General features: G+C 39.1%; 1 protein-coding gene and 1 long non-coding RNA gene across 2 annotated transcripts; one reads left to right on the plus strand and one right to left on the minus strand.

The window, feature by feature from the left end:
- Positions 1-423: 423 nt before the first annotated feature.
- LOC139743190 (uncharacterized) lies at positions 424-2,099 on the minus strand. Its single transcript, XR_011711744.1, has 3 exons — positions 2,074-2,099; positions 1,541-1,594; positions 424-461 (listed from the first exon to the last, which is right to left on the minus strand). It is a non-coding gene; the product is annotated as an uncharacterized lncRNA (long non-coding RNA).
- A 5,966-nt stretch (positions 2,100-8,065) lies between these two features.
- Positions 8,066-19,151, plus strand: LOC139743194 (fibrous sheath-interacting protein 1-like). Its single transcript, XM_071653693.1, has 10 exons — positions 8,066-8,262; positions 10,375-10,996; positions 11,575-11,680; positions 12,479-12,491; positions 12,567-12,710; positions 13,217-13,328; positions 14,387-14,532; positions 15,320-15,472; positions 16,510-16,900; positions 18,991-19,151. Exons 1-10 carry the CDS (start codon positions 8,077-8,079, stop codon positions 19,149-19,151), a joined length of 2,034 nt encoding a protein of 677 aa, XP_071509794.1. The 5' UTR covers positions 8,066-8,076.
- Positions 19,152-23,473: the final 4,322 nt, after the last annotated feature.

Genomic DNA, 23,473 nt, shown 5'->3' on the forward strand with positions numbered 1-23,473 from the left:
AACCAACCATCCTTGAATACATTGCGAGAGAGGTCATTTTGATCACAGATCGAGGTGATGAATGGGGTGTATAATGCCTGCATGAGCTGGAAATAAAATTTGCGTATTGAATTAAGGCTTGCGCAAAGATAGGTTTATCAAGGACAACGCAATTTCCCCATGTGTGCCGGAAGAAAGGTTCCGGAAAGTGTATAAATGCGATTATCATTCTAATCATAGTGATACCGGTAAACTCATATCAATACGGTGGATAATTACGTGTGTAAAAACAAACAAACAAAACAAAATACAGCATGAAGGCCCTAATGACAAGGAGAGTCGTTTAACAAACAATGACAATGCTGATCAATTAGTTTTATGTGCAATTATACATGCAGTGTATTAACCTTCTTGGAATGGACGAGCTTGTCATTGACAAACACTTCCATCTCTCCTGTCAGTCCAGAGGCCCTCTCTCCCTCCTGCAAATAGGGAAAGACAATGAGTACAAAATGAACAATAAAAGGCTGATGATTTGTCGATAAGGTCGTAATAATTGTGCTGTGAGATAATGCCTGATACTGTATCTGTATACATATGAGAAAGTGGCTATAACTTTCATGGTTAATGATGTTGGATTAGCACAAGAGCGAATAAATAGCCGGAGTAGTTTACTTCATCAAAGCCAGAGGCCAAAATCGCATGAACTGGTAATCATTATGAATCTGATTGTGTAGAACATGTATAGTTTAGAATAGTGTATAGAGGGAACGCGCATTAACACGATGCAATGGTGAAACATCATTAACCACGGCATTTACAATAATACTGTAGATTAAACACCCATTACCCACGGAAGAAGTCGTGACTATTTGCATGGTGCACGATCGCAAATCTTATTCAGGGAAAGGAGACAATACAAGGATCAGTCTGCATCTGAACTATAGTGTATTTACGATGTTGCACAGCTGCATGTTATACCAAGGAGGTACTAGCTCGCCTAGTACTGTACCTCTTTAATTAATTATGATGCTCATGTTTATGGCCCAGCTGGGACAATGTTGAAACCGAGCATTGCATGTCAAAACTACACAGCACATCAGTTCCGATGGTGTGGATTATTCATTTCCTTTCAAGTCATTTATTTCATCATTGTTTTCTGATTCAGATAATTATTGTTTCTCACTCATTTGTCTGTGAAACAGTACTGTAAATAATTGTCTACATCAAATTATGATTATGAATAAGCTATACTAATTTTATATCCTATGCAACGGTTGTTCATTATAATAACTTTGCAACTCTGTAAAAATATACATCGTCCATGCCCTTACATTCTTGTCGTATTCCATGATATTGCTTTATACCAGAGCCGGCATGCTGAACAATAATTAAAACATAATACACTGGTAGATACAAAATCCCAGCCTAATATACACACTAAGCGCAACTATAGTTGTCTGTGATGACTGCGAATTTGATGACTGGTTTCTCCACAGCGATGATTACTGTTTTTAAGGTAATAATTAAAAAAAAAAAAATCCGATCGATCTATACTCACCACGTCCACATCATCCCCGAATCTGTCTTTCAGGTCCGAGGATAACCGGTAAAACTGTGTATGGTAATGGACAATTTCAAGTACAGTGTATATTTACCAGGTTAGACCCGCTGCATTAACTCCCCTTCATATCTTCATATTATTCAATAGACATTGTATAACACAAACACACTCAGTGCTCTTGCATGGTGTTTGCGTTCATTTCTTTAGTTATCATACTCAGCTTAATTACAGAGCTTTCAATGCCCGGTGGTACGATGTGGACGGAAAATATAATGTGTGTGTGTGTGTGTGTGTGTGTGTGTGTGTGATGAATGGACAAAATCAATGGCAATGGAACACGTCATGATCATCTCTAAATGATGTCTGTGTATTATGATCAACTATATCAATAATTTTGACAATAAAAACGTAACATATTCCGCATATAATATTATTACTGGTACATCTATTTAAACACAAAATGACTTTCTGATTGAAATCATATATTATGGAAAATATGAAAAGACCCCAAAGGATGAAGTTATACTCACCCGGGACCCGTACCCTCATCCGCCACTGAAAGAACAAATATGAGGTATAGATAAATTTACTACAATATCCTCATTTATCATCATCATTTTATTTCATTTTTAGCAAATAGCAGCTATAATCATAATGAACATTCTCTCAAAGAGATGTTGCATTTTCCCAATAGAGTTAATAAATCATGAACAAAATAATGCTTACATCCGAGTCCAGTAAGAAATGATTCAAGACAAATTTCTCATTGCTCGGAGTGGAAGTATTGCGCCTGAACGTATATCGATGCATGCCTAAATTTATGATCATGTGAGGGGGACAGGGAAGGGGGAGATAATCTAGTGCGAGAATGATATTAATTATGGCGAATGTCACAGACCTACAGAGAGCGCGAAGAGTGAACGCACAACAACATTCTGACATTTAAACTTTCCTGGAGACTGTTTAGTATGTTGGGATTTCATTCAAACCTATGCGTAATACGAGCCAGAAAGGATATCGATGGATTCCGAATACACTCAACGCGGAAGATGGTCGAGGTACAGACGTACAGGTGTACTATGACGTGACGCAAAACGTCGATCCCACATTTTGTCGTTCGCTAAAATCATGAAACTATGAAAACTCTACTCGTACAATCATGTCAAAAATCTCAATGGAAAACAAAAGGATCAAACATAATACTTACCAGTATTTCACTTTAATCTTAACTGGCATTTTGAGATCGCACGGGATGCTTGCAAAACTTCTCGAAAAGAAAGTCGATTCAAGCGAAAACAGTCCAGAACGTTATACCGACTCATATCACACACCACACCCGAGAATTCTGCAGATTATGTACGTTCCCCACGCTGTGATGTTTATCACGCCTAATCGATTTGGTTGCGCGCGTATTGTGTGCGAGCATAATGATGTATTTTATTATCAGTGAAGTGGAAATGACTCTCTTTTCAAGCTTTCCTGATATTACGTAATACAACGTACATTGATTAGGTCATAGAAGAGAGTGAAAAACTGAACGCCAATGTGTGAGTGCCCCTCAAAAAGAGATTTTTTTCTCCTACTGGGGAAAATCTCTTTGGTGCCCCTCGAGGACAGAATGTGTCTGGCAGGAAGTAGTCTCTTTCTCATTTTGCTTGTATTCTTGATGTTGTGTGCAGGGGCGGATCTAGATTTTGGCTAAGGGGGGGGGGGTTAGGTCTTGAGAAGCAGAAAAAAAAAAGAAGTCTTCACAATTTTTGCTGCCACCAATTCGCTGACAAGTAAAAAACAAACAAACAAACAATTCGTCACATAGCTGCCACTTCTCCTCTGACAAGCAAGCAAACAAGCAAGCAAGCAAAAAACAAACAAACAAACAAACAGAACAAAGCTGAAGGGGAGGGGTGTTAAATCCCCCATAACATCCGAAGAAAAAGAAAGCAATAAGGAGTCCAAATGGGAGGGGAACCCACCCTACCCCACCCCATCCCGGTAGATCCGCCAATTTTATTGTTTGTACAATCAAGGACGTAGGCCTGCTATAAAGGAGGCTCACCCGTGTTACATACCTCCACGGTAGAAATAATTATTCAAGAATGTAGGCCTATATAAAAGGTAATTCATCTCCTTGGTACAATGCTCGAACAAGTGAAATATTCTATTCCGGGTTTTGTTTCGCTGCTTTGTTTGTTTGTTTTTGCCTGCCTTTCTTATTGTTGCCTTCTCGCCTTGTCGTTGCATTATTGTTGTTTTTTCTCGCTTGTGTGTTTGTTTGTTTGTTTGTTTATTTGTTTGTTTGTTTGTTTGTTTGTTTTTTAGAGAGGGGTCGGGAGTCACGTATGGTCGCAGAATAACAACTTTGGACATTTTCTTCTCTGAAGTAAAATTGAAGTGTAATGAGGCAACATAAACTTCTGTCTTTGTATAGATCCCATGCGAACAGGTGGAAAGTCCATCAGAGACCTTTAGAGATTCTTGTTTGTGGTTTTTAAAAAGATGCATATTGTTTGTATTCATATTCCTTTTATTTAGAGGTGTGGGCAACACAATAATGGATCATAATGTCAGGAATGTTTTAAAATACGATATTACACTTCTACATCAATGACAATCGGAAGATTTACATGCCTAGATTTACCAACGACAAAAATGCATAGCAGGCAATACAATGAATAGACGGAACTCAGAAACATGTATGGCAGACCTGTCGTATAATGGACTTGGCTAATTCTTATATTATGCCAATCAATTTGTTTTCTACATGGGATCGTTATGTTTTATGTTGTGTTGACAAATACCCCGTTAACGATAGTACTAATTTGCCAGGACAATAAATCATGTTCATACAAATCAACGTTTTATACATTGATCCATTTGGACCTCTCTGTAGGCCTATAGATTTCTGATCTGGGTCATTTCATAAAAATCATCTCTATGGGTTTCGAGGTAGTCGTCCGAAAGAAATTTTGTAATGGTTTCTGTGGGTCTGCGGGTCCAATGATATCATTGTAATGATTGTATTCATGTTTTGTTGAAACTTACGTGATTCAAAAGTCCTTTAAATTGGTATGTACTCGTGCGTGTTATGTATATTACTTTGTATTACTTTGTATTACTTAATATGGAAATAAAATCATTTTGAATCAAATTGAATTGAACAGAAATTCCCTTATAGTCTATCATGAATTCACTCTCCATTATGAGACCTTTAAACCTGGTGATCTTATTGTTCAACATAGTTTTTTAGTTGTCTATTAGGCCACATGGTGTGATGATTCCACAGAAATTTTCTGATGGCCCATCATTTCACTTTCTATAATTATGATATTTCTATATACATTATTATATAGGTTATTACTGAAACCATTAGTCCTGATGGTTCTAATCCATCACCCAATAGAATTTCGACCCGGTACAAAATCAAATTGACCCCATTGGTGATCTCATCACAAGTAGCCTGCACTGTCACACAGTGTCGTTTTAGCCACAATTATTTATCTATTTTTTTTTTTTGGGGGGGGGGGGAGGGGGAATCAACTTTTCACGCAACTTTTACTGCAACTATCACCCTGTAGCTAAAGAGTCTCAACATGCATCATGCATATTAGTGCATGAAATAAAGTCAATCAATATTAGGTTGTTACTATATAAACAATGTACTTGATGTAGTACATTGTATAGATTGATTATCGATAATCCATCTAATTTAAGATAAACTATAGTATTTTACCACAGAACTATCATAATGTTTACTCTGTCGAAAAGAAAGAAAAAAATGCCCAGAGAACAATCGTTCACAACTTTCTTGAGATACTTAAAACTCGTTTTACAGCCTTTGCGGGAAGATAATTTCATCTGTGCAGAAGGTATGCATTTATAAGTAAAATTTAATCTATACATTTTCCACACATTGTGATTAGCTGCATGCAAAGAGTTTAAGTAAAACCAAATTAATCGACATGAAGTTAATATACCTCCGCCAGAGATAACTGATACGCATATAGGTAGCGCGTGAATTAAGTTTGTCAAGCCATGGAAAAGACTATACAAGGTAGACTGCCTTCAAACATAATCTCTTGTGCCCCGTAAAAAGAAGACCCCCCCCCCCCCATGTATAAGTTAGTGGACAGGCATAATAATGGTGAAAGTCAGAGGAAATTACTCTCACAGAACTAGGATAGGATATTTTGTGCCACCACTTTGTGAATTGACGACTAATAGGCCTAAGTGCTAACACTGAATCGAAAGCAGACGAGTCGATGAGTAATAGGCCCCTATAATACATAACAAATTAGTAAAGCCACAAAAAGAATCCTGACTACAGAACTCGGTATCCATGATTATGGTATATACATACAAAGACTTTGCATTGTGTTGAGCGTGTTCTTGAATAAGAAAAATAAAAGTAATCCTTCATTGGTAGGGAGCTAAAGGTTGTTATAGCTTGCAATCCATTTGATTACAGATAAGTTACTAGTAGTATTATACCAACAGTCGTGATGCTTACTTAATCGATAAGTAAGGGAAAAATAACGTGATTGCCGAAATAATAATCGTGAACTCGCATTTTTCTTGATATGCTTAATTAATTGTAATACTTCAGACTGATTCTTCAGACTGTGCGTTAAGATAATCTAATCCATGTAGAAGTTACTCTAATTGTGAAATTCATTGTATAATTTTCTGCATGTGATCAGCAGCAAAAAGTTTAAGAGAAGCCAAGTTGATAGACAAGAAAAGTTGGCACCTCTGCCAGAGGAGAACACCGGATACTGTAATGAGTACATTCTTTACCATTCTTTTGGGCAGCGGATCAGTTACAGGTATATTAAATAGCGCCATCTATGTTTCTAGCGAAATAGGATCGTTTACCGTAGCGTAGGAACCGTGGAGAAGTTGGTCCTGTGATCGTGGACTGAGCTCTTCGTAATTTTGATTATTTTCTGAAAATGAGGTGGAATCAACAAAACTCGGTAAGCATGGACTTCAGATGGAAATGTCGCTTTGACGTACCCGGTTTTACAGATGATTATGAAATGCTTGTGTTGTCGGGGTATCATTTAACTTCCACTCGGAGCTCGGCCTGTTCGGTTCGTCTGTATGCAAAATAGCAATCAATGGGGCAATCTTCACACATACAACGTAACAGCCCAGTCGCTGTACCCCGCACGGCATCTGGTCGGGCTAGCCAGGGGAGGGATGATACCAAGTGGATACTGTTGTGCCATTTGTGGCTCGCTACGACTTCCAATTCGTAGTACAATTTTGTAAATACGAATAAAGTAGTACGCGACTCTTCTTTGTGTGTCTCGTGCATTTAACAGTTTCAGTATTTCAAATCTAGAATCATAGAAAAAAAAAAATTCCAGTTTGTTTGCCCATTTTATGCAGTTGACTACAGATTGCTGAGCAATGACGCCAATGTCCCCATATGGCCTTGACCGAAAGATCGGTCTGTATCTGTCCGTCGGGGAATGTTCCGCGGAGACTGCGTCTGGCTTCATGGATCCCCTCCGTATACAGTGTTAATGGCAAAATATAAAAGAGTCCTCCGGACAGACGGATCTTTCTGTCTACATATGGCCATGCCCCAATGACTATGTCCAGTGGCAGTGATAATCATTGCACAATGAAGACTTTGCTAACACTTACAAATTTTCGATCAGGGAGGTGGTTATCACCACCGTCTGCTCCAATAGGATTCCTTGACAAGTTTATGATGGTTATTGCGGATATTTTTATGTCAATGTCGGTATGATCTATGCAATTTGATTGGTGGTCTTGTTGCATTGACGCTCCTGTGTTTGACAGTTCTTCCAAATTACATACATACCGGTACATGCTGTGTATATGAATCAAGAATATTCCACCAACAAGCTCACTTTTGGCAAACTGTAAAGTTTTATATGTGTGACAATTCTTTCAAATCAATGGCCATATATCTACATAAACCTCTATTACATCTGGTTCCCCTTTTTTCTCAAGCTCAATCTGTATTAGTGAATGGCATAATATTTCATATGCCTGCTGGAGACGCATTGCCTTATTATCACGTCTGTACTGACTTCAGCATCTCATGCTCCATCACTTGCATTGCACCCTCCTGTCTCCCTTGTCCAGAGACTCCAACTCTCCCGTTTTTGACGGGAGATCTCGCGCCGAAAACCCATTTTTGCAAAATCTCCCGTTCTCCCGCTGGAGATTTGATTTCTCCCGCCCTGGCTCTGTGTCTCCCGATGGAAAGGATTTCTTACTTATTGCTGTCGTATGTTGAAAAAATAAGCCTTAGACAGCACCAGAGAGCATCTAGAACCCTAGGAACTTTGCACATATCAACTTGGAGTCTCCCGTTTGCTAGGGGTTTCGGGCTGGAGACTCTCCAGATGAGAAGGTGCTTGGGGTTGGGGTCTCTGCTTGTCCATGGACAATGGTCAAAATTTGTGTGTGTTGAGTAAAAAGAAACAAACAAGAAATGTGTGCTCTTGGATGTGTGAAGTTTTAGGATTTTCCTGACTGAAACTGTGCGGGGAACAATGGACATCACAAGAGGAAGTCTAGATGACATCACCAGGCCGGCCAGAACCCATCGCCACAGACCAGGCAGCAGGGTATCATTGAACAGCTACACTGGCACATCCAGTCCCATCAACAGACCGCCAAGCAACACCAGCAGTTCCTTTGAGATCCTGCCTCCTGACCCCGATATTCTGCTACAAGAGGTAGGCCTACCTATCAAGTGGCACTAAATAAAATACCCAAATTCACAGAGGTAGTTTAGGTAAAATCCATGGCTTAGATGTTGTGTACCCAGCCCATAGACATGTCAGCATCCCTTTTTGTATTATCTGTTTTTTCATACGATAGGAACAATTTATGTATGTACACAATTAAAATTTGCATTAATGGAATAGATTTAGGGTAAGGGTACCAGTATTCGGTCAGCTACCGATATCACTTGTCACTTTCACTTGTTACCAGCCAGTGAGTTCAGCTGTCACAACACACGCAAATCACATCAATTCACATACTTGCACACTCATTCACAACAGGAAATTCCCTTAGCCCCCTCCAAAAATCCATCCAATATCCCAAATTTTACCGTCAAAAGTGCAGAATCGGCGCTACTTTCCAAAAGCGCACACGGATTGAGTCCAGTTTTAAGAGTACAGGTCGCCGAAAAAGTGCTAAAAATCCAGAAATACGCCGTTCTCTTGCGGGATTTTTTGCTTATCGCAAGCTTGGAGTGTGATGGTATCCTCAAAAACGCAAAAGAAAAACAAAATTTCCGTACGTGCTGATACAGTGTCTCAATGTACAAGGGTTGAATGCAAGTGCCAATTTCCCAGTATTCGGTCACCAACGGGTGCCACAACATCGCCGATGCAATTTTGCGCCATCAAGGTAGCACGCGGGGCATTTTCAGCTGCCTTGAACACGCATTGACTTTGAATGCGCATATCGCGTGACCGAATACTGGTCGTGGTGACCGCATTCTGGGGAATTTTCAAGGTGATATATTTTGGGATTTTGTGAAATTCTGTGTGATATTTAACAAAATGAAAATTGAGATTAAAGACATTTGATATATTTCACATACATTGCTGTAGATATGATGTATGTATGTACGTATCATTTTAGTTTGAAAAATATTGCAAAAAAGCTTAAGTGACTGAATACTGGGGGTGTTACCCTAGATCACCTTTGTAAATTTGGGCGATCAGGTTGGACCTCTTTACCTTGTGTAGGGGCATCAAAGTAAAGCAAGAAATATAACAATCAAAGCAACAACCCCCCATCCCCTGCCCCCCCCCAAAAAAAAAAAAAAAAAAATCTAAAAACAAACAAAGTGAATATTGCAAAATTGCCTTTCTCAGATAGCTCTTTGAAACCCTATAATGTGACTGTCAGCTCCATTTGGGTTATTCACACAATATGTGTTTCCTGTTTGAAATGAGAACTTGTGCTTAGTGTCCTGTAAATGTCCATATCACGCAATTTGAACCTTAATGCATTGAATACATCTGATCAAAAACAATCGTTGTATGTCTTGTAAATGGTAGAATCCAGATGAAACGGTGAGATAGTTATTTGAATTTGTGGCTCACACAGTGCACTGGTTTGTATTACATAGGAGTACTTCAGTGCGCTGTAGCCATATGAATTCATCCTATGATTATCAGTATTAGGCAAGAAACCCAGCATTTCTTCAGTTTTTCTATTGTATGTAAATTGCAAGATGATTTAATGAAAACAAGAGATAGCAGTCAGATTACTATTATTTGAACTTTTGCTGTATAAAGCGTGTTGAATAGCTTGTTTTCCCATGTTTTCATTCATTCAGGTTTGAGTTTCTTCAGTTTGTCTCCCTCTACAAATGAAAATTTGTTAAGATCGCAACTGCTGATTTGTAAATTAACAAACATGTCGGAAAAAAGGAACCAGTAGGACTGAACCTGTCATCTACTGCTTTCCGGGCAGCGACACTACCACCAGGCTGTCCCTGGTTGCCGGCAATGACACGATGAACACGGAACAAATACCCAAGCTCTGAGATTCTGACATTGTTATGTTAAGTAGTCCAAGGCGGACAAGGCATAGGATAAATGAAAGAAAGATATTATTCAGAGGGGTGAAGGCTCAGGTTTGAGTTTCTTCAGGTTCGAGTCCCACTGGTTCCTTTTTTCCGACATGTTTGTTAATTTACAGATCAGCAGTTGCGATCTTAACAAATTTTCATTTGTAGAGGGAGACAAACTGATGGAACTCAAACCTGAGCCTTCACCCCTCTGAATAATATCTTTCTTTCATTTTCATTTATTCTTGTATACCAGACAAATGATATGGCTGTGATGGAATATCTCAGCTCCTCGGAAGATGACGCTGAGGATGCAACAGGTGAAGATTATGACACTAATCTGGACAACAAAGCTCATGTAGGTTTCTATCGCAGTGAAAATAAGGCCTCAAGAGTTGGCGGGGCTGAGAGCAGGATTCGCAGCCTAGATTTACTCCTTGCCAAAACCGAAGAGTCTAATGACAGTGCCAGTGATGCTGATGATGTAAGTGACGCCAATAATTTTGCGCTGGAAAACGATCTTGAAGATGGTAGGGAGTCCAGCCATGCATCCCCTCATTCCCTAAATATGGGAGCACCTCCACTAGGGGAGGGAATCAGAAAGGAGGAGGATGGCAGTGAGGACCCTGATGCCGATCTAGCAGGCATCACAGACCCGGAGCTGCGGAGGGCCATCAAGAAGATGCGCAAGCTGGACCGCATCCTCTCCACCAAGGTGACGAGGGAGCGGGAGGTGAAGAGGCAGCGGAAACTCCTCCACCACCAGTTGGAGGTGGAGCTGGAATCCATCAAGGAGGAGGGAGGTGGCAAGTCCCGGGAGGCCACAGAGAACACCACTCGGTTCCTGGCCCTGGTACCTCCCATCAGCCACGATGAAGGTAGTGCACTGGATGGAAGTAATATTGATGGTTTACTGTTATGATACATCATAATGAAGATGATGACAATGCTGATTATGATTTTCATGATAATGATGACACCAATGAGGTAATTAGAGATACTGGTAATGATACTGATGATGGGTTGTGAGGTTTATTCATGATAAGAATGGTGAATTAGACATTTATAAGGAAGACATGCATGGAAGACATTACTGTAAAACGAGGAATGTTTGCGTGCATTTTAATTTTTGGCGAGCACAAAGATTTGCAAAATTAAAATGCATGCAATAGTTCTTGTCTACACTGTATGCATTGAATGCCAGTGGCAATTCGCAAAAATTTCATGCCACAGAAAAGGCCATCAGCTCCAATTCGTGAAAATTTCATGCCGCAAATATATCATGTTTTACAGTACCCACATAGTTAAGTATTTTTAAGGATATTTTACACTAAGCAAAATATAATAGTTCATCAACAATTTTGATTCAGCCACCTTCTTGAAACTTCAAGGGAAAATTACTTTTTCTCATTTACTTGATATCACAAATTATGTACTCTTGTGTCATCAATTACAGGAGTGAATACAGATGATATCCCATCAACTCCAGTGTTTGCTACGCAGCCTCCAGAGGGCAGTCCATCCCATAGAGCAGCCAGCTCATCCTCCAATCAGCAGTCAACGTCAGGTGAGACAATGGCTGTTGATGCTGTGGTCATTTTTGCATGTATCATAGAAATGGCATGACTCTTGCTGATCTACTTATACACAAGTAACAAGGCATTTCCAAAACACTATCTCATTCTACTGCAGTTTACAGATTGTATGTACTGTAGCTAGCAGTACACATCGCGTACTTATTCAGTTTCTTATGTCGTCGGTCATCTATGTTGTCAATACTTTTACGTGTGGAATCAGTGTGGAATTATGTCAAAGTTCAGCGAAGTCATACTCCTTTTTCATGTTGAATTCTCATGTGGAACATGAATTTATGTGAATTATTTGGTTCTTTTGTAATATTACTTGCATTGGTTAATAGAGATTCTTTTTCTCAGGGGCAAACTTTCCTACATAGGTATCAGGCAAGTTGGAAACCTATTCCAGGTTTGATGCATATACACATGTAGCTGATAGTTACATCTCAAATTCTTTAGAAAATCAATTGCCCTTGGTCCCAATGTACCTGTGATAGAGAGGATCAACTATACATTCAATACTTTCACAAAGATACAGAGTTTTATGTGCAATATTGTACAGTATACTCCCATTACATATTGAATGATTACAATGCTGGAGGCTGATCATATGAAAAACGGAATACAAAGTGTGCCCCAGTAAAACAACTGGGCCCCGTTTTATCAAAAGATAAAATCGATTTTAAATTCCCTGACCACACAGGCTGCCATAGATTTTGAGTTGAAATCAACTTTATAATCAATTTTAACTCTTCATAAAACAGGGCCTTGGTCTGTAAATTGCAGGGCAAGGACAGATGTGATGGTAGTTGAAAAATGTGTGACATGTTCTATGTGAATTATCCTCTACCTCATATCACAATGCTTCTCAGAGAGAAGATCCAGACGGACCTCCAAGACATCACCAAGGGAGACAAAGAACCAGAGGAGACCCAGACCCCCTGGAGGAGGAGGAGGAGGAGGTGGTACCCAAGGCAGGAAGGATGATGAACCGGACTTCGTCCAGAGAAATATTGATGTGAGCATCTCAAAATCATTGTGCCTCGGTTCAGAGAGAATTTGTTCAGCAAATCTATGTCATTTCTTTTTTTCATTTATAAGTGACCAGAATGACAAAAATTGCAATTTGACTAACCAACCGTATTTTAGATTCTGTGAGGGGTATAGCTGATAACTGTGTTGGATGAATAGTTTTGATTGAGTGTTATTGAAAGGCTGGTGGTCACAAACCTTTTTGCATTACCAGGACAGCCAAAATAAAATGAAAAAAGCAAAACTGCATTTGAGATTTACCAACAGGTTGAGAGTTCAACCATGCCTGTATGGATACATGCACATTAGCACAACTTTGCAAATCAGTCTTGTGAAAGACAGAAAGAATATGTTGACATAGTCTCAGCCATCTGTCGATCCCATGAGTTGGAAACTGTGTTTGTGTCAATTTTCTGTGATGTCATCTATGCATTGTCTGAAATTCCGTCCCCATAATGTTGTTTCATTTTTCTTTCTTGTATATCCGTGTAGTTGGCATCGGATGCGGGCAGCCTGATCGCCATGACTGATGATGAGAAGAAACGACTGGAGGACCTACTCCAAGATGTTGAGATGCTTGGTGAGGAGGACCCCACAGAGGTACGTTGCTAGGCGTGGCCACCCAGAAACTTCTCTTCTCACCTGCTGCCTTTCACTCCGCACAGTCCATCTCCTTCTCTCACTGCAGTTTCTCTACACGCCCATCATGCACACTCACCACTTATTGCAAATTTGTGGATAATCAGTTGTCACCCACTCTAAGGGGATAGGATAAGGAGTGAGAGGGAAGGAGTAGGATTGGAGGAGGCAGTGTATCAAATAGAGATAGGCTCATTGCTCCGTAAAATGTCTGGCATGCTTTTTCACAACATTCAATTTTGTGGTCACAATTGTACACTCCACATGGTTTCACTAAAAGATTCTGTCGTCATTCATGGAAGATTTTTATATCATGTGAAAGAGTGAGACAGTCAGAAATGAGATGCAGTAAGTGGCTAGCAAAATGTAATGTATGAAACACTTTATGCATATCATGATAATCTCTCCTGACAATTAGCGGGATACAAATCTCGAGATTTGCATCGCGATCGGTATCGAGTTTTTTTGCACGTGTGGACAGAAAAACCCGAAAATTAGCGCGATGCTAATCCCAAGAAATCTTGCGCTAATTCCTCAATTAGCGGGATAACTTGCCCCCCGCCGGTACGTGTGAACGGTCGGGTTTAGACTCTCAAGTTTTTATATCCCATCATGCAATGCGCACATCACAACAGCAAAGCTTCTGCGAAGAGGTTCTTCACCTCTTTAGCGCACCACAACAACAGCACGTGAACCACACCACTGACGTGCAAAAAACAATGGACAAAGGGAAGTGCGTGCAGGCAGTGATAGAGAAGGGCGCTGTGTGACCCAGTCTGCAGGTTTGGCTGTTATCTCGATTGGCAATTAGCGGGATAATTCTGTACATGTGAACAGTTGCAAAAAACTCGAGATTCCGAGCGCGATCACTATCCCGCTAATTTGGAGCGTGTGAACGGTTGCAAAAAAACTCGAAATATGGAGCGTGATCATCATCCCGCTATTTTGTACGTGTGAACCCGGCCAATGATAATCCTGTGTGTTTTTGTTACTTTTTTGTTTGTCAGGCCACACAACCAGAAGTAGCTGGGCTCCAACTGAAGGCCATGCCTGGGACAGGCTACAAGCCAGACACTGACAGCCAGAAACTCTTGGAAGACATTGATGAGAAACTGAAGAACCTGCTCCCTGCTGATGACTTCACCAGCATCTGTAGTACGCCATCTCTGGTGAGGATTTTTTTTTTTTTTTTTTTTTGGTCATATATAAAGCATGTACTTGTAAATTTTAAGTGATTTACATGTTATTTGTAAGCAATATATGCACATTATATATGGTACACCACTTACCTATATAATATGTGATCATATAGTAAGAAAGAAAAAAAAAATGTTATTTCCATTTTGTTACACAATTCCCATATGCATTTTGAAATTAGCAAAAGAATGAAAAGATTTAATACTTACGTGATTACTCATTCATTTCTGACAAAGAGGGCATCCAAAATAAACGCTCTAGCTTTACACAAAGCGAAGGAGGATATGTGAGTGTAATCTCAGTCTGACGATCCCATCTTATGGGCCATTAGTATTAACCCAGCAAGTTTGGAGGAATTTTGCTACAAAGTTGTCATATCTGCAAACTGGCAGCATTGAATTTCACTGCATATGCTATAGTGGACCAAGATTAGATGAAACTGGTTAAATGAGTTAAATCTGTGCAAAATCAAAAGGAAATTAAAACAGATTACCACTTCGAAAGAAAAACATTTTCACCATCAAAGAATCAATCCTAAATGTATAGGTTAAGAGGCCTTGAAATTCTTCCATGAGCACAATTTTCAATTAGAAAAAAAAATCCATAAGAGTTTTTTTTTTAAAACTTTCACCCTATGAAATGCTAACAAGTAGTAGTAATGTCATAATGAAAAGATACAGCACCAAGGTACAGCAATGTGATTCCCAGGACTTGATGGGCTAATGATAGTTTTGTGCATGTCATTGTGACATCTCAAAGTTGGCCGAACGTGGTCCCTCATCCTTCAACCCCCTGGCCTTTGAGCTCGGGGAGCGGATCCTACAGGAGACAAAGGAGAGCAGGACCCAGCAGGAGAGACTGAAGGACATCGAGGAGGAGCTAGCTCACCTCCAGCTTCAGGTGGAGGATGAGGTAAGGAGGGAGGATCTTGGAGAAAGATTCATTTCTGGCTCTTTCACCTTCTTGTGTCTGCACAACAGTACTCTGAGTATGGCAACACAAGAGTCTCATCTTCACACGCGCCAACCTATCCCCTTCTCTATTTATCATTATCCACCCAAGGTGGCACCTCATTGTGCAGGTCATGTTGGATGATAGCAGCCATCTGAAACATACTTGTATTGAACTCAAAGACCCACATTCATGAAGGTGGTTTAAATTCAGACCGTGGTTTGTGCAAATATCTTGTGTACATACAATTGACAGATTGCGTACGCCACCTGACATCCAATAACAAATGTGTGTTGATTCATGCATTCCAAAGATATGTTTATTTCACCCTTATTTAGTCTATTGTCTAGATTTGAACCATGATCAAAATTTAAACCACTTTTGTGAATTCAAACTAGAGACCTCGGTTGACATTCTATGATTCCTGCCTTTAAATGAAATACATGTATGTAAATATGGATTCCACAGTTTTTCTCTGAGACAAGAGAAAATTAAAAAACATATGTATGAAAATGTTATTTCTCAATACGAAGCATTGAAAGGGTTAGATGTTTTTTTGTTTTTTTTAACCTTTCACTGAGTAGTATATTCAACCCAGATTTTCTTCTTTGTTGTTTATTTGCCTGTGATTCAATGGATGATGGTTGCTCGCTCCAAACATAATTGATTTCATTAATAGTTTTACATTGTCCATAGACAAAACAAAACAAGGACAGAGATGTGTTTCATCCACCAGACACACTGATCATCACTGGCAATTAGAATTGTACTTCATGAATTGCTCCATCAAAACCGATGAACATGGTGATGCTCATACAGCAGTAGTTGTATGATTGTCAGATGAAAAGCCTGGAAGGCTATTGTAAAAATCTGAGAAAGTATCACCCTTCTGCCTCTCAGACAATGGCATCAGTAGCAATATTAAATAAAATACAAATAAAGAAATGTTAAAATCCCATATCTTTCCCCCCCCCCCCCCCCCACCCCCACTCCTTTAGATCTCATCCCCATCGCTGTCAAAGGCCCAACTGAACGCCTTACTCCAGCGATGCTCCGAGGCCAGTGACCGGACCATGACAGAGATCACATCGCCTCGCCGACCAGCCATGTCCTCCACCTCCTCCTCTCCCTCTGCCTCCCCAAGGGCTAACACCAACCAGACTGAGGTTCCCAATGGGGCTGTGGGCAGCCAGGAGAAGAAGCTGTCCGATGATAAGCTACAGCAGCTGCTCTCAGAGGCCAAGGCCAGCCTGGGGCTGCTTGCCCTTGAGAATGCCCCAAGCACCAGGGCTAGTAGCAGGACAGAGACGGAAGTGACCACCAACAGGGAATCCCCCCACCAGCTGGGTTTGTCCCTCGGAGACTCCCCTCGATCTGAAATGAGCTTGAGTGAGTACCAAAGTCCTTTTTCTTCTCTGTCTGAAAATCTGAGTAGTGTGTGCAAATATTAATGTTTGTAACAGAAAAAGCAGGAAGATTTTCTCTCTTTTAATGTCAACACTAAGCTGAAGAGATATTCAGGGGGTCATGGGGATAGTAAGTAAAGGCATCAGTCATGCACAGCCTCCCACCAATCCCTTTGCCATTCCTTCTTACCTCTTAACTCAGGGATAGCGTGGTTATTCATTTGCCTCATCTATTTTTTCTTTAAAATTTGCTCTCTCTCTATATAAATATATATAAAGGATAGTCAGTCCCAAATGTCTTTATGTCAATTACTGTAAGTTATTGAAAAGAGCAAGTTATCAGTAAACAAATATCAGCAAGATCAGACACATTTCTGGGAAGTACCAACTATAGTTGCATGTTGGTTAAAAAAAGAAGAAATTTGTAACATAGCAAACTAGAAATGTCGCTATGGCGACTGATGCCTCCGCCATAATGCATGATTCTCCCAATAGGTGTATAGTATAATGTCTTCACAATGTGAGATAACAGTTTCACATAATTGGCAAAATATTGAAATGACAGGTTTGTCAGAAATATCTTGAATGTTCACTTTCCTTGAACTATATTTGCTATAATTGTCTATTAAAGAGTGCAGGTACATGTATTTGGGGAATTGAGGATTTTTACTTGACTTCTGACTGACCCTTTTAAGTTTATGCATTAAGTAATTTTCAAGGTATAAAGAAAGAGTGTAATTACAGTATGAAATATATATATATTTTTTTGCATTTAAACCTGGCCTTGACCCTTAACCTTTGACCTTTGACCTTCTGGCAGGAAATTTCCATGAGAATCTCCATTAGGTAATACATGTATATTAAGTTTTAAAAATAATAATGCAAGCATTGCATATACTAGTATATGACGGAAATAGTAAAATTTTGACGTGTTGACCTTGACCTTTGACCCCCTGACTATTGACCCATGACCCCTAAATTTCCTAGATAATCCCTGCCAGTCAATACATATGTGTATGTACCAAGCTCCATGAAGATACATTGAACCATTTGTGAGAAAAGTTAAATTGTAACATTTTCACCTAATCTTTGACCTTTTGACCATTGACCTTATGACATGAAACTCTCTCTGGAGAATCTTTATGCGGCAGTACATGTCTACACTAAGTTTCAAGAAAATACCTTTGGGCATTGCATGGATATGGGGAAATAGCAACATTTTTAGCATTTGACCTTGACCTTTGACCTCTTGCCAATGTTACTAAAATCTACTCAACTAATTGCCGTATCATACATCATCCTTGGACCAAGTTTGGTGAAAGCTGCTTCATCCAGTTTTGAGTTATCATGTAAAAAAATAAATTTTAGGATTTGACCTTGATCTTTGACCTTTGACCTCTGTCCGATTTCACTCAAAATTAATCTAGTAATTATCCCACCATACATCATCCTTGGACAAAGTTTGGTGAAATTTGCTTGATCCAGTCTTGAGTTATCGCGTAAACAGATACAATTTCATGATTTGACCTTGACCTTTGACATTTGGCCGATTTCACCCAAAATCTAGTCAAGTAATTGCCCCATCATACTTTATATTTTGACCAAGTTTGGTAAAATTTCAGTCAATATTACTCAAGTTATCGCGTAAACGAATGCGGACGTACGTACGTACAGACGTACGGACGGACGGACAACCCGAAAACATAATGCCTCCAGCACCACTTCGTGGCGGAGGCATAAAAAAGAATATTTCATGTAGTAAAAATGTTTCATATTGTCTATTGAGCACCTAATAACAGCATTTTAATTTTGTGACTATGATTGTATTTTGATGCTGCTTATTCTACTTGGTTGTACGCATGTCATTTCTTTCACATTTTATTGAAATCAATGAAGACATTGTCCAAGCATTTCCCTCATTTATCCCTCTGTTGATATTCTTGGCACTTGATGAATAGTAACTTCAATCTAACTAAGCATGGATTGAAGCCTTATAGAATCTACTTTTTGTTATGTGTGCAATCCCGATGGTGCAGTAATTAGAGTTTTCATGTTTGCCCTCCTTTGATGCAGATACGTCGCGGAGTCTGGTGTCTCACGACGTGATCCAACAGCTGTTGAAGAACCCACGCACGACCATGCTGCAGTCGCGAAACCATAGCACTAACGATCACCAGCTGGAGGTCGACAGGGATCTGGATGACGATGAACTGAATGCCTCTATGGACAGATAGCGTGAAAGCGCCCTGTCCTTCGCCCATGATATATAGGATGGGATGTATTCAATTTATCAATGTTGATTTGGAACTCACACACTCTTCACTGTCTACAAGTTGTATTTTACTCTCAACATTTTTTTTTTCTCCGTTTGATATTCCTGAGGTCTGTGTCATGAAGTCATCATATAAAAGTCTTTACACAAATCTCAGAATGGCCAAAGTCGCTCCTATGTAGCTATGAGAGACTTTCAAAGAGCAGTAAAATCCATTTCATGAAGTCTCATTATTGTGTATTATGATCAAAAAGTCTCTCATAAGACTTTCATGAAACAGACCCCTGGTTATAAAACTCCCATGTGTCTCTTCATGTGCCCTATCAACATATATGATTTGTCTCATAACAGACTAGGCCATAGTTGTGTATCAAATATGTGTCTTTCCAGTTGAGTTTGCAATATGCAGAAAAAGCTCTCTTCCAGACATCTCAAGTGCTCCACGTACTGGTTGCCGAGTTTAGCCCAGTGGTTACATCATAGCCATTCAAACCAGTAGGTTACAGGTTTAAATCTCTGCTGATAATGGTTTCTCTTTTATCTCAGTTCAACCATTTGATTTCCTGTAAAATTGTGCCTTCACTGTTCTACCTGCTGCCTGCCTGACATAGCCAGGACGTTTCAGTGCTTGTAGGATGTATTCAGGTCCGAATTGATTGGTAACCTTTGCTTCCATGTAGATGATTTCAACAGAATTACATACAAGGCTCGCTCATGAGGTAATTTCAACTAACTATAAGCAGCAGTGACATAGCTGTCAGATCGCTAGATTTTAACCAGAAGGGCGGTAGTGATAGGTATGTGACCATCTATGACATAAGGTAGCTGGATGAAAATGGTGGAGGGGGGAGCACAATTAAAATGCCCTAACCGCCTTGTCTTTGTTATGGTAATGCCACAATGTTCTCTATGGGTTTAAAGGACTTGATGTTCAATGGAATTGCAAAAGATACAACTGTCATTGTCTTGCTCTTTTCCAAGACCTGCTTCAAAGAAATAATAGTTACCCTGAAATAATAATTTTAGCCAGCTAGTTGCCATTTCATAGAGAGGAAAATTTTCTCCACACAGCCTGACTTGTGTATTGGTCTCTATCCCTGGTGCATCTGTGTTGAGGATGGTGGTGGTGTTTTTGAGGACATTGCAAAGCAAAGCAGAAATAATGCACTTGTTGCATCCTTCAGTGGGCACTCTATCATGCATTCTTCACAGAACTGGACTCAGAGACAAATACTCTTGAGCTGAAAGGAGGGAAAAACAAATGAAGCACAATATTAGCCCACTTTGAAGTCTGTAGACAGTGTGTATATTGCTGATACTGCTCCTACCAGCCAGAGGTATTCTTTTCCTCAGTATGTTATTATTGTACACCTTAATTCATATCCTTACTGGACTTTTGGCCTTCTGTTAACAGGCAAAGGAAAAAATGCAAATTATATTCTTTTTTGTTGTAATATTTTCCATTCTTGTAATATGCCATGTAAATAGATATTTCAATATTTGCAAAATGAAACATTATTGTACTGCCTCGGACTGTGTGACTCATACTCTCTAGGCTAGTCATGTATGATTTGCACAGCAGTGTCAAAAAATTAGTGTTCATTGCTATAATTGCCATTTGTCATGCAAGACAGTCCACCACACACACACAAACATACACATGCATATTGACATGCAGACACATAAACATCTGTCATAAATTACATTCACTTATATTCACTTATGTAATGGACATGGACACAAATTTGCATAAAAGTCATCAGTTTTTATTTTGAAATAGTTATTTTTTGCTTCTTTATCATGAAAATGTCACTATACCATACTGTAAAAGTGGAAATTTTCGCGGTGTTGAAATTTTCGCGCATTTCGCGTAATCCGAAACTAGCGCGAAAATAAAAGCACACGAATATTTTTGTTTGCCATATGTTCCAGTAGTCGATGTTTTGATTCCGCGAAATCAAAAACATGTGAAACTCTTCTCAGCTCGCTGAATGCGAAAAATTAGTCACGCGAAAATATCCACTTTTACAGTAATCATTCACAATCACAGTATGTACTGACTGATACACTGACATCAAATCATACAGAAAGATACACAAAAAGTCAAGCCTGCATCAGAACAAGTATACAATCATTCTGTAAATAGCTTACAAGCCCTTGATCTCTCCACAGAGATCATTGTACTAACCCAAATGTTGGTATGAGAATGAAGTGAGAAAGTTTTTAGACCTTTGTAGCACAAACTCCCCTATGAGAGTGCTGAGAGTACTGAAAACCTTGAGTCTTCCGGTATGGTGGTCTCACTGGACATACTGGTGGACTGATGGGTTCAAGGGAATGAAAAATGGAAAGGAAATGTACCATCACTCATTGCAAATAATCTTATCTAGCACCTCAATTTCAAGACTTTGCACATAAGTAGCACAATTAGGCACATTCATGACTGATAATATTCGAAATCAATTAATCTTAATGTCTGTATCAATTCCAAGTCTTGGCTCACATTTTGCGCAGTAAAGTTATAATGAACTTGCTTTCTTAAGGTTTATGTTTTAAAGCAAGAGAATACACTGTATTCATCTTCAAATAATTACTTTACCATTGCTTTACCATTACTCAGTTCAAATAATCTTACCTAAAAGTAACAATTGTACATCTTTATTCATATATAGCACATAAGAATTATGACAAATTTCAAGTTATACATCCTTTATGGTTGATGTTCCAAATATTGAGGTCATTCGTTTTCAAACTACTTTGTATTTTGTTGCATTTTTCCACAGGTAGTATAACTTTATTTTCTCAGCAACAAAAAGTGTAGTTTGGAAACGATGCAGCTCTAAGCTCACTGGGACAAAAACAGTGCAATGTAACTTCTTTGGCTTTTTGAAATATGCAGTATATTGTTCTGGAATACATATAACATACCTTGGATAACATACCTTGGAAGTGGGCATAAAGTTAAGACACACTCTCACACTGAGCATGTCTTTTGCTTTCAAAGGTTCAGTGAGCAATAGGGCTTTGTAATGCATCTATCATGTCTGCAGAATTTACTTTCATTTCAAAGAACTTTCAAATAAGAGCATTTTAAAGGGGTGGTACAGTATTGGTGGAGATGAGAATTGGGCTTTTAACTTTTCGCGAGATACCAAGAAAACACGAAATAGTATAAAGCGTACCATTTTAAGAGGAATTCAAAGTTTATTTGATGAAAATCGGGTTTGGAATGACTGAAACATCCAAAAACAAAGTAAAACAAAGCGATCGTAATAATATGTGGGCCCCACACTTTATTAGAATCACTCTGTTTTGGATATCTCGGCCATTTCAAAACCAATTTTCATCAAATAAACATTGAATTCCTCATGGAATTACATGCTCTTTCATATTTCATAAGTGTTTTCTCATTATCTCACCATAAAATGTTAGAAACCTGAAATTAGGTCTCAACCAAAACTATACACTCCCTTTAATCTAAAATCCTTTACAGAGAGAGAAAGGGAAAAAATTCTAATGTGCAGAAAATCAAAGGCTAACCAGATGTAGAAATCTAGAATTGTGAGAACTTTGCAAGCCTAAATCTATCCATAAAAAATGTTCTATGAGCACACTGCCACAGCTGTGAAACAAAACCTTGGACACACACTTAAATCACCTGTGACAAGTGCATCACAAATATACATATTGACGTTTCAAACAGTTCAATTTTTGAGAATAATTCACAAACATAATATACCTTACATCACAAGTGAAATAGAACTGAGCACATCTTCAAATTTTTTTTTCGTCACCTTAACATTTCTTTACTCGATTGCATCATATATGTACAAATATTCATTAGCAAAACAAGGCACAGTATGTTTTGAGGATAGAATGCTGTTCTTGAAGTAAGAAAACACAAACAAACCTAAAATCTGATCGCTGTAAGAAAGTAAACATAAAAAACCCAGAAAAGATGCATTTGCAATAAGTATTTACGACTTATATCGATAGAAAGCAACATAATGTTAAGGCGTGGGCCTTTTCAATGGAGAAAGCATTGAATTCAACATTTGTCATGGAATGAGGCAAATGAAAGGAATCTGATGATTAAAAGAATACACCCATCATCCACGGAATCCTGAGGGTAGAGTTCACATTGTTTGATGACTGACACAGTGTATTTGGTGCTCATCATTCCCTTCATACTCAAAAAGGCCACATCCACTTTTCCACTTCCGCATCGAAAACTTGCCCTGCTAACTCTTCAGATTGTTTGGTATCTACAGGGCCATTAGCAAC

This window comes from Diadema antillarum, unplaced genomic scaffold, assembly GCF_040938485.1.
Source record: "Diadema antillarum isolate AM-2024a unplaced genomic scaffold, OU_Dant_1.0 seq00001056_RagTag, whole genome shotgun sequence".
Taxonomy (NCBI): domain Eukaryota; kingdom Metazoa; phylum Echinodermata; class Echinoidea; order Diadematoida; family Diadematidae; genus Diadema; species Diadema antillarum.

What these genes read in the sequence shown, in the direction of transcription:
- LOC139743194 (XM_071653693.1), top strand. Translation starts at nt 8,077, where the DNA reads ATGGACATCACAAGAGGAAGTCTAGATGACATCACCAGGCCGGCCAGA. An exon ending in TCCCATCAGCCACGATGAAG is followed by an intron (nt 10,997 to 11,574) that starts GTAGTGCACTGG and finishes CATCAATTACAG; the next exon opens with GAGTGAATACAGATGATATC. An exon ending in TCGATCTGAAATGAGCTTGA is followed by an intron (nt 16,901 to 18,990) that starts GTGAGTACCAAA and finishes CCTTTGATGCAG; the next exon opens with ATACGTCGCGGAGTCTGGTG.